Source organism: Oryx dammah, unplaced genomic scaffold, assembly GCF_014754425.2.
Source record: "Oryx dammah isolate SB20612 unplaced genomic scaffold, SCBI_Odam_1.1 HiC_scaffold_18, whole genome shotgun sequence".
Taxonomy (NCBI): domain Eukaryota; kingdom Metazoa; phylum Chordata; class Mammalia; order Artiodactyla; family Bovidae; genus Oryx; species Oryx dammah.
In genome coordinates, this window is record NW_024070202.1 from 16,600,925 (window position 1) to 16,613,093 (window position 12,169).

At 38.0% G+C, this 12,169-nt stretch overlaps 1 protein-coding gene across 1 annotated transcript in view; it reads left to right on the forward strand.

Moving 5' to 3' along the window:
- GLCCI1 (glucocorticoid induced 1) overlaps window positions 1–11,003 on the forward strand; it is a 110,345-nt gene extending 99,342 nt beyond the window's left edge. The window contains exons 8-9 of the mRNA XM_040260509.1: window positions 6,855–6,975; window positions 8,142–11,003. Coding sequence (XP_040116443.1) covers window positions 6,855–6,975; window positions 8,142–8,487 — 467 coding nt within the window. The 3' untranslated portion in view covers window positions 8,488–11,003. The remainder of the gene's footprint in view (window positions 1–6,854; window positions 6,976–8,141) is intronic.
- The last annotated feature ends 1,166 nt before the right edge of the window (window positions 11,004–12,169 follow it).

A 12,169-nucleotide genomic window follows, 5' to 3' on the forward strand; every position in this document is an offset into this window, starting at 1 on the left:
CTTTATATATTTTTGAGTTATCTAAGTACATAGTTCAATGCATATACAAAATATGTATTGGTAAAGTTTTCTTAGTTGTAGGGATAAACAGTAAATACGTATAAATGTTCTCCAGCTTTCTTCCTGCATGTCAGCAGATTGTTTCCCAGTGCTCTAGTTGGGAAACCACAAGTGTTGGGCAAAGATGAGGAGGGAGAGCACAGGCAGAAGAACTGGAAGAAACAGACTGAAGAAGAATCAGCAGCATTTGGTGGTTGATTAGATGTACAAGGTGAGGGGTTAGAAAAATGAGGGTAAAGGCAGAGTTCTAACAGAGTTCTAGCTTGGAACATGGGAAAACAATTACCACTGTGAATAAGTCAGTGAATGTCAGAGAATGAACAGGCTTTCAGGTGACTGTTATATAAGTGTAACATTGTTTGGTTATCTGCTTAGAGATGTTATAATGCCATTTCCCTTTAAGCTAGAATGAGGAGAGAGGAGAAATACTGAATTTTTACCTAATATTGATACATAGCATTTTGTTTTGCCTTCTGTTTCACTCTGTAAATATATAAGTGCACATTTAAAATTATACTGAAACTTTTATTAGAAGTTTTCATTTTTCCTTCTGTAGGACACTTTTGGAGCACTTTAATATGAAACACTGTTTTTTGGATTTTTGAAAACTGATGTCCCTGGAAATTTGTTCATCTATAAAGCTCAAGAATGTGAAAACTAAGGTTCTATCAGAAAAACTCTCCTAAGATCCTTAATTACATTACTTTTCCAGATATAAAATATTCTGGGTAATCTAAAATTTATTTTCAGTTTAGTTTTACCATTGTGATTAACAAGAGGCATGATTTTAGTCTATAAATTGGTTTGAAGACTGTCTTCAATAGGGTGATTTGCTTTCATTTTTAACTGCCATGTCAGATAGATTCAGAGTGACTTGTTCACATTTGTGTACAAGTCTGAGTGACTAGTTAGTATGTTGGTGACGTCAAGTCACATTTGAAGACAATACTAAGCAGTGTTGTGCTGCCTATCAGGATTATGTTTGCAAAAGAAGCTCTTGTGTATTGAGTACACAAGAACAAAGGAGCAACTAGAGTTTTTTGCTTAATTTGTAAATTATCAATTCAGTGAATGCAGAATAAAATGTAAAACATGGGCCTAACATTTGGAATGTAAGTTAAGTCCCAGTTAATTCAAAACACAGTCTTATTTGAGAACAAAGTTCAAAAATAAAAGTGACAAGGGTTATAATGTTCATTTTTTCCTCCTTACCTTCTGCTATATGCTGATCTAAAAAAGATCTTAGCTGTCTGTCTACAGCTATGTTGTTTTTTCTTTTTTAATTGTGTAACCCTCTCATAAGGGCTTCCCTGGGGGCTCAGTGGTAAAGAATCCACCTGCCAAGGCAGGAGGCATGGGTTCAATCCCTGGGTCGGGAAGATCCCCTGGAGAAGGAAGTGGCAACCCACACCAGTATTCTTGCCTGGGAAATCCCATGGACAGGGGAGCCATGGGGTTGCAACAGGGTTGGACACAACTTAGCAACTAAACAACAACAAACCTTCACATAAAAGGTTGACTTTGAAATTATGGAGAAATCTTCTAAACTATTTGTAAAAGTCAAATGTTCTCCTTGCTCTTTCACAGTTTGATCTTGGAGTTCACTGAAAACACAGGTGTTCAATACAATAGGTAATGCCAACTAGTGCCGAAAGTTTGTCATCAGGACATGCTTATACAGTTGTTTCTGTTGATTCCATTAGGCCATCAAATCACACTACTGCTGATAATTTCATTTCCTAATGCACAATAATTTTTTAAATTGAAGCATAGTTACTGTATACTGTTATATATTATAGGTATATAATATTCACAATTATTATAGGTTATAACTGTTTACAGTTATTGTAAAATAATGACTATACCCCCATTGTACTGTATATCCTTCTAGCTTATCTTATACCTAATAGTTTGTGCCTCTCATTTCCCTACCCCTGTGTTGCCCGTCCCTATTTCCCTTTCTCCACAGGTAACTGCTAGTTGTTTTCCGTATCTATAAATCTGCTTCTTTTTTGTTAAATTCACTACTGTGTTGTATTTTTTAGATTCCACATATAAGTGATGTCCTACAGAATTTGTTTTTCTCTGACTTATTTCACTTAACATAGTGTCCTCCAAGTCAAGTCCGTCCATGTTGCTGCACATGGCATTATTTCATTCTTTTTTATGGCTGAGTAATAGTCCATTGTGTATATGTACCTCATCTTCTGTAAAAGAAGTCATTTTCACACTAGAATTAAAATAACAATTATATTCTACTGGCTGTTGCTGCACACATAATAAATATTTTCTTTGTAGAGGAATCTATAGAATCTGTATACTTTAGGCCTTGTTGTTAAATTTCAGAATGATAAATCTCCGTATGCTAAAAGATGCCATCTTTTATATAACATTATACAGTTAGTGTGCAGCTCTATTAAAAAGGACATTTCTGTTACTCTCTTCTGCCAACAGAATGGAATAGGCATTTAATTTCTGAATGGTTCACCATAGTTTAATTGGTAAATTGGTAACGATGTCTTCTTTCTACTATTGTAGCAATATTTGTTGAGAGCTTGCTGTGTTTCAGGAACACAGGTTTTTTCCACAACCATCTTATCAGTAGTTATTCCTACTTTATATATCAAAGCACAAAGGATGACACTGTTCCTCGGCCATGCAGTTGGGCCTAGAGAGAAGTCAGGTGGCCTGACTCCAAACCAGTGTTTTAACCTTTTCATAACTGGTCCTCGAAGCTGGCTGTACTTCAGAAGCATTTGGGAGCTTTACCAGAAAAAATGGGGGGTGGGGACAGCACATGCCTGGGAAAGGGGCCCCCAGACTAATTAAGTCAGAACCTCTACTGGGATGAGGTTTCAACACTGGCATTTATTAGTGTTTTTAAAACATCTTTTGATGAGTCTAATGTGAAACCAGGGTTGAGAACCACTGCCCTGTAATTATACTGTTTATATTAGAATTAATTTTACTTAATTTGATAAAGTAGTCTGATAGTAGCAGAAAAAGCACATGTAAAGACTTAAGGCTAGAGCAGAACCATGGCAGAGATTTTACATACCTTCCTACATAAATGAAGCAACTTTATATCTACCGTCTTTAATATCAGAATTGTGGGCCATGCAACTTAACACACCAGAAGTAATGAGGCTGTATATAAGCAGAACTTCAGAAAACTACAAAAACACAAAGTTTAATGAGATTTGTTTCTATATGGAATTTCAGGCTTCAATATCTTTAATTTTTCCAAGGTTTAGTTCATTATCATGTGTTTAAAAATACTACTTATATTTTAATTGTTAGGATGGTACCTGCTTAAGTATAATCTTTTATAATAAACTGATCAATAAAATGTTTCCAGATCTGGATGATTCTATTATAAATATAGATGAAACTATTGTGAATGGAGACAGATATATAATCATATTTATCACATTTAATTTCATAATTCATATGGCTTATGAAGTTATAAGAATATAAGGTAACATTTAACTTAATCTTAATAACATGTCTAGTTACTGTCTTAACATGGGATAACAGAATGAGAAAATGTATCATGCTTGTGAACAAAAGGGACTGAATACAGATTACCACGAGACTTCATCTTGAATCTCCTGAGCAGGCATGCTTACCTCACATTTAGTTACTGAAATGTGGCTATCAAACTCAACACAGGCTTCCACATGCAGAAGTTAGACAACCAAGTCTGGAATGGGTATAATGAGTTGTTCATGGGAGTTATTTTTAAAGCACGCCATTTATAAAGCAAAAAAAATATTTTGGTACACCTCCTCTCTTTTGTATGTTAGAATCTGTTTTTAAGAACATTTTTATAGTGAAGTATAGTTGACTAACAGTGTGATAGGTTCAGGTGTCCAGCAGAGTGATTTACTTATGCATACACCTGTATCTGTCCTTTTTCAAATTCTTTTCCCACTTAGATTCTTACATAATAGTGAGCATAGTTCCCTGTGCTAGACAGTAGGTCTTCGCTGGTTGAAAGTGTTAGTTGCTTAGTCACGCCCAATTCTGTGACCTCTATGGACTGTAGCCTGCCAGGCTCCTATGTCCGTGGAATTCTCCAGGCAAGACTACTGGAGTGGGTTGCCATTCCCTTCTCCAAGGGGTCTTCCTAACCCAGGGATCAAACCTGGGTCTCCTGCATTGCAGGTGGATTATTTCCTGTCTGAACCACCAGGGAAGCCCTCTTTGTCGGTTACGCATCTTAAATGTAGCAGTGTGCACATGTCAGTCCCCAACTCCCTAACTATCCCTCCTCCAAATTAGAGAATTTTAGTTAGGAATGGCAATTCCTGTGGTTATATAGAAACTTAGAGAGGCAGCTGTGTTGAAGGTTATAGAACTATGCAGCTAGTCACAGAGCTAAAACCACAGAAAGTTATCTCTATTCCTTTTTCCTGTTTATACTCTTATCAGATTGCATATTTACCTTAGGGGGGGAAAAAACAGATTTAAGAAACCTGTTGATGGCACCAATACTTTTTCTTTCAAGCTTTGTCTTTCCAGCACCAAACATTAGATGTAATACACAAGCACACATACATATGTGTGTGTGTGTGTCTGCGTTTGTGCATGTGTGTTTTCTACAAATAGTTTTTATTGAAAAGGCAAGGTAATATAATAGCACTGAATACCATCTTTCTGGGACAGCAGTATACTGTGTTTCTTTAAACATTAATCACCCTCCACCTCTCCCAAAAAAGAATTTTCAAGTAGGTAAAACTCTGTAGAAATATAAGCCTGATACTAGAAAAATTTTAAGAAAAACCATTTACTGTCTAATTCACTGTAGATTGTTAACAGGAAGACAATTTTGCAGATTATCCAGCTTCCAGCTCAACAGCTAGCTTTCCATTCTGGGAAGGTCCCTTGAAACCATCAACGAGGTTATGAGAGAAATCATGTAGTAGGTCTGGTGATGTGGCCAGAAATGGGAGACAAAAGACTGTGGCCAGGATGACTTTCTCTACCTGATAATAGGGTGGATGGCTGACTGCTGACATGGCCACACCTCTGCTAATGGCAGAAAAGGCTAGTGAAAGGCATCGAGCCCATGGTTTTGAGCCTGTCCTGCAGGCAGTGGGGCAGGTCGCCACCAGTCCTCTCCAAGGGCCACCACACGCCACTGCTACTTTTTCATGGAGGTCCTCGGCAAGGCTGGTCGTTTGGATAGTAAAGCAAGGTCAACCTGTAATCTTGGTATCACACTGAATTCAAGGTCTCATGGTAGACCATGAGGTAGACCAGTTGTTGTGTCTAGCCTAGCTCAAGTAGCAGGAAGCCCAGATTCTAGTCAGGTTCGTGATGTTTTGCATCTCCCTAAGAGAAAGACTATTCCTTGTGCTCCCTTCCCATTTGTTCAAGCAGTTTAAAAAGAGGAAAAAAAAAAAAAAAAGTGCTGAATCTAAGAAAATCCTCAAGTCTGAAGAAACCCAGCTTAATTTCCGAAACTTCGTTCCTTCCAAGAAACTATACATAATCTGTATTGACATGTGTAACAGTAGTGATGGAGAGACTGTGTGGTTCTCTTAGGTTTCCCAGTAGTGTGGCCTTGTTATTTTGCAGGCAGTGATTTCCCCACCAGAGATACTGCCATATACAACCACAAGCACACATCTGCACTCCCACGACGTACATAGATGCTCTTTGAATTATTCACCAAATACACTATAAGTGTGCCTCAAGGGTCTACTTTTTAAGCATGTACTATACTTCATAAATGATGATTAAAAAAAAAAAAAAAAACCCTGTTACTCAGATTATGAATGTTGGACTGTGCACTGAATCTTAAACTGAAGCAACTTATCAAAATTGTGACACCTGTAATTATGGTACTAATGCCATCTTTCAAAATATGTATGAAAATAATACATCCTCGGTAGGCCATGTGCTTAGTATTTTTGCATTGAGGACTGGTTTTGCTTTAAGTCAGAATTTGTTTAAATAGGACTACTGTATTTATACAGGTATGTTACTGGATTTACAACTTGGCATCTTAAAAAGATAATGACACATTTTGGTGGATTTGAATTTCCAAAATCCTTTGCCAGGTAGGAAAGGAAGAAATTGCATATAGGTTTTATGGCTTTTCATGAATAGACCATTTCTTTTTGGTCAAAAATACGAAGATGCTTTTAGATTCCTCATGCTTCCAGCAGCAAAAATACAAACAGTGCTCAAAAAGTTCTTTTGTAGAGACATTTAAAAGCAGAGTTCTGAGCATTACCTTTTTCACTGTGGGCCAAGGGAAAGTATATTGTCTTATAAGCCTGTTTTTCCCTGCATACATGTCATTCATAGTACTTCGTAACATTTCTGCTAACAGCTTTCGTAATGAAGATTATCCTACAAATTAAGATATTCAATTAAATCAGTTGAAAAGTGAGAAAATATGGAGAACCCTGTATCCTAATCTCTTATAATTCTTCTGCATGGCTTATACATATTACCCCATCTGTTTACCTTTTTGAAATACATAATGATGTGTTTATTTTCAGGATTACAGCTCTGCTTTACTCAAAATACCGTTTTCTGGACCAAACTATCAGCTTTTTTATGTTCTGTGGTATGGCAGACTTCTGTTGCATTGAAACTTTTATTTATAAGAAATGTACAACACAAGGATGTTAGAAATAGCTTTGCAATAAAGGAAGCTCTGTGGTGGAAGCCAAGGAGCAACAGTGGATAAATTGTGCAAAAGGCTGCTTGTTTGGAAATCACATTTAATTTAAAAGAACTTTCAATCACTAGTTAATGTAACTGCTTTAAATTTACAGACAGTGGGAGTAGCTCACCGCTACCCAAGTATGCTTCATCTCCCAAACCAAACAACAGCTACATGTTCAAACGGGAGCCCCCAGAGGGATGTGAGCGAGTGAAGGTCTTTGAGGAAATGGCGTAAGTAATGTCTTTTCTATCAGCTGGGATCTGCAAAGCTGTAAAGCTTTTTACTGAGACCAGTTGATTACAGATGAATCAACTACTCCATCCAGCTGATAATGTGTTTCAGAAGCAAATTATGAAAAGAGAATTCAATAGGCCAAAGAGATCTGGCTTAAGGAGAATTAAGAGTCTGTGTGCTGGAAATACGCTAACACAGAGAAACTTGGAAATTCATCCCGACTACCTACAAGATCAATTTTGAATCTTTAAGAATTTTCCTTTCATAAGCTCTCTTAATTTAGATGGCTGAAGAAAACAAACAGCTGTAGCAGCACAGTGAATACCCAATGTGTGTAGCCTTCACGGCAGTGACCCCACCAGCCGGCGGGGCTGCCTCCTTCCCTGCAGACACGTTGAGCATGCGTATTCACTGAATTCAGACTTCCTGTTCACAGATTTCTTTTTTTCTTCTTTTTGAAACTTCAGTATGTTTAAAGTAGAAAAAATCAAGGGAAAAGAGATTCATGCTGTAAATACTTGGCAGAACAGCTCAAAATAAAACGAGTGTGCGGCTCTTGGGTTCACTCGTGCCCCTGTCCCAGTGCAGGCTTGCCTGGTGGAGGCTGCTGCACTCCTGTAACCTCAAAGGGGACAGAGACCGGTCTTGTAGGAGGTGACGGCGTAGTTCGCAGGAATGGGGGGAGAGGAAGGGCTTGTGGACGCTGCTCTGTTGGGCTGACTGGCTCTACAAGAAACTACTGAAACTTTTTTATTTTTCCTGATCTGTATTAGTAGAACTATGTATAGAGATACAGAAAAAGGAGGAAGTACTTAAAACCAGATATCCGATGGGGTAATCCCTCTCCCATGTACTGAACAGAAGAGGTCATTTTAACATTGCATAGTCCACGTTTCTAAATAAATGAAAGCAAACTAATCTCAGAAACATTTTTGTCTGCCCAATCCTTTTGAAAATCCTTTTGTTTTCAATATCACCTCAGTGCTGTGTACGTCAGTAGTATGCCAGCTGACTTGTGCTATGGAAGATGTTTATCCCTCTGTGTACACTGAATCCATTCCCTGCCATTCACATTTTAGCTGTTTTAGAGAACTCCAGTTAATTTGGAAAATGCTTGACTTTTTTAACGATTGTAAAACCTAATTTTGTTTTATGGTTTTAGGTCTCGTCAGCCTATCTCAGCCCCTCTCTTTTCATGTCCTGACAAAAACAAGGTTAATTTCATCCCAACCGGATCAGCTTTCTGTCCTGTAAAACTCCTAGGCCCTCTTCTCCCTGCCTCCGACCTGATGCTCAAGAACTCTCCTAACTCGGGCCAGAGCTCGGCTCTGGCCACCCTGACCGTCGAGCAGCTCTCCTCGCGGGTTTCCCTCACATCCCTTCCCGACAACAGCAGCATAGCGGGCTCTGCTGAGGCCTCTGTCCAGCAGCCGTCCCAGCAGCAGCAGTTCCTGCAGGAGCTGCCGGGTGAGGACCACATCTCCGCTCACAGCTACGTGGTCATCTAAAGTGAGGGGGGAGCTGGCCTCCACCCTGTTTCCCACGCATTAGAACTAGATCTCAGACACCCATCTGCATGGAGTGACCGACTTTCTGACAGCACCACCACCACCGCCAACAGAATACTGAATCAGAATCATCAAGTATCTCAACACTTATCTTGGCAGGGACGGAACTCCTATTCAGCAGTTTTTGTGGAAAGCAGTAATGCTTGCAAAATGTATCATTCAGCATTCTAAGTGGAGACTATGCATTTCATAGTATGTTTGACAGATTAGTACTGTGTCCTGTGTTTTGTCCCCAGATCTTCAGTATAAATAAGCTCTATATCAGAAAGTTGCCTGTCTAAATAGAAAATGTCTTGCTGTGTTTTGTCCTATGGAAAAATACTGTACTTCAGGATTATGTTTACAATTGATCCAGGTGTTTGTTTCTAACTTCTGTAATACATACAATGCAAAAAATAAACAAATGGCCACAACAGTTGCACAGGGCCCACCCTATGGCCTAGCTTCAGGTACTTCAGTTGAAGTCTAAACTCAGGTAACTTGGAATGTATATCATATTGGGATATTAACTATTTCACAGCTAAAAAGCTAAAGAGGGAACAGCACTCTTTTGCCTTTTCTTCTTTTATGCATTTCCCTTTCCTCATTACATTCCACATTCTTAGAATAAGAAGTGCATTCAACCCTAGGAGAACAGAAATCCTGGACATGGGTGAACGCGAGGAGAACCAGCAAATCCGTGGTGTCTGACATCACTGTTGTCACGGGGTTACAAGTAAAACAACTGTTGCATTCACTGTTTCAACATGTGTAAATGTGGCTTTTTTTTTTTTTAAACAAGTTCAGGTGTTGCTCAGTTAATGACTGATACAATGTTGCGAATAAAGTATCAGGTACTAGGCTGTACAAAACATTCCCCCAGTGTGTGTGTGGATGTTAAAGACAAGAATGTCTAGGTGTCATTTTCCCAGAGAATGGCTGAGGTTTTTTTGTTTATGTTGGCCATCAGGGTCATGAGATGCTACTGATCTTCATCTAAAGGCATAGTCATGTTTTGTTTCTCTTTTGGAAATTCTTGAATCTGCAGGTTAAGAAATGACAGATGGTTATTTTCCTCAAGCGGTTCAGGGGCATGAGTTGTTTTAATGTAGAGAGAGCATATGTGAGTCTCAGAATTCAAAATAGGTTATTTGGTGACTCGCAAGTGCAAGCAATGGAGCTGTTTCATTTAAGCCTCTCACAATAATACCTTGAATACTTCTGTTCATATTTTGGAAGCATGGAGTAGACCATAAACCCAAGTAAAGAGCCTTGAACCTGCAGACTTGGCGTAACTTCTTGAAGTGTGAAGAGAGCCCTAGATGTTCCTGATTGGTCAGCGAAAGAGCCCAACTTCTGACATTGTTTTCTGCAGCACAAAGAGTATGTTTAAAAGCAGAGAAAAGTTTCTGTGTTTTTATTCCTTCAGTTCAATAAAACAGTTGTTTGATCTGCACCTAAAGTGTATGGCACAATTTTCTGAAGAATTAGGGGAACAAGGTGCCTACAGTTACAGGAGCGTTTCAGTTCCTTTCAGTCATTCCTGGGTTTTCCTTTGTTTTATTTTCTAAGGAGGTTGAAGAAGGAAGATAAGATAAAGAAGAAAGCAACACCATTGATTTTTTTTTTTTTAAGAAATGATATATATATGTGTGTGTATATGTTTGTGTATGTGTTCAGTGTATTATTTTGTCATGATCCCAATTATCTTCTTTCCACCAAAGTTTGCAGTAATATTCTCTCCTGAAGGTGCATTCTGGCTCCTTTCAATTAGTCAGTGTTATATCGTAGGAGACTGTCACGGGAAAGACTCAGTTTACTTTCACCAGTTTCACAGGGGAACCTTTTAAAACAATCTATTCAGCAGAAGACACCTTTAACCCTAATAATCTCAGGCCTTGATGAAAATACTATATTTTGTAGATTATGGTTAAAGGGAGAAAATTATTAGTTCTGTAAGATAAATATGAGCTCCATTAACTTCTGATATCTGGTTTAGCATTACATAATGTGTTGATCTTATACTCTGCTTTTGTCCAAATAAGATGCAATAGTATCAATATCAATTTCTGAACGATGGACTGAATATGCTTTTTTTGGTAATGAAATCTGATGTACGATATTTATAGTGACATGTGCTTTTATTTTCTCATGAGAAAACTAAATATTGTGTTGTACATTTGTTCTTAGCATATATTAAAGTTTTGAACCAAATGTGTTAAAGCTTATGCTTTGCCATGTAAATTTCCCAGAAGTTGAGCTCAAATGTATCCTACATCCAGCTGTAGAAATTTGTCAGAGATTGTTTAAATTTTGTATATAGTTGTACTGTTTAATTCTACACTGCGCTGAACAGTATTTGAGTTACCATACAATATGGCTTTACACAAGGAAATGTGTGGCTTTTGTTTTGTATTTTTTCAGTATAGAAGTTCCTGTGTCTTCTTATTTAAATAAAGTTATTAGTAAAACTGGAATAGTTCACTATGTTTTTGGAAAGACTGGGCTTTTAGCATCTTACCTGACAAGGATGAATTCAGCTCTCGGGTTGGAGGTACACTGACTGGATTAGATTTCCACAGCCTGGTTTCTTCTTGACATTTTAATTTACACACTTTCCATCACAAGCTAAGAAACGTGATGTCTGAAGTTCCAAGTCTTTGTTCTGTTCCCAGCAATGAGCACCTTAAAAAGAGAAGACACTGTCCTCATGTCATCATTCTATGCCTAAGAATTATTTAAGAAAATAAGTTTGCTTCATGAAATCACCACAGAGGAGGTTGCAGCAAAATTTTTAAAAATTTCACTCGTTTTATATACAGAGCAAAAGAGTGTTGATGTTTTTCCCAGTTACCTAAATAGGATCATCATAGGCCATGTGGTGGCTTGAAAGTAACTGCTTTGAGAAATAATTTGCCAGCAGCATAGTCTTCATTTCTGAAGCACCTTTCACTAAACAGATTTAAGTTGAACCTAAAATGATTATGTTTGGGGCTTTAAAAAATATAAGTTTTTAAGAGTGAGTTTGATCAATTGTCTTCTTTAGGACTATATATGATTTAGGCAGGAAATTATCTACTGGATACAAGTTAAAAATTCCACTGCAAATGAATGTGGAGAAAAAGTGGAATTTTAGCCCCATCTCTGCCTGATCATATAAGCTTAATATTAAATGGCCCTGAGACAAGTTAGTATTTGCAAAATCAAACCTAAGGAACAAGGAAAGAGAAATTCTAAAAATTTTGTTTTACGTTTAACTCTGTGTTACTAGAAATAAAGGTTATTTATGAGTATCACAAAATAAATGTTTACCACCACCCACAGTGTGAAGTGAGTTCTAGCTCTGAAGTTTGGTTATCCCCGACTTACTCCCTATAAGCAGCTTCTATCTCCTACCCCATCTTTGGACCTCACAAGTCTGTCTTCCCTGGTAAACTCACTTTGGTGAACTTAGGGCTCCTTAGAACTACAGGAATTTTGTGAAGGTAGATCCCATAATTCACACCTTGAGTCAAAAGCTGAATGCTGTAGTGTAGCCCCACGGTTCCAGATATCTAGCAAGCATCTCCTCTTGGACTTCTTGCCTCATTTCAACTTCAGTGATTAAACGGAATGAAGACACTCTTGTTCCTGTCATACCAAG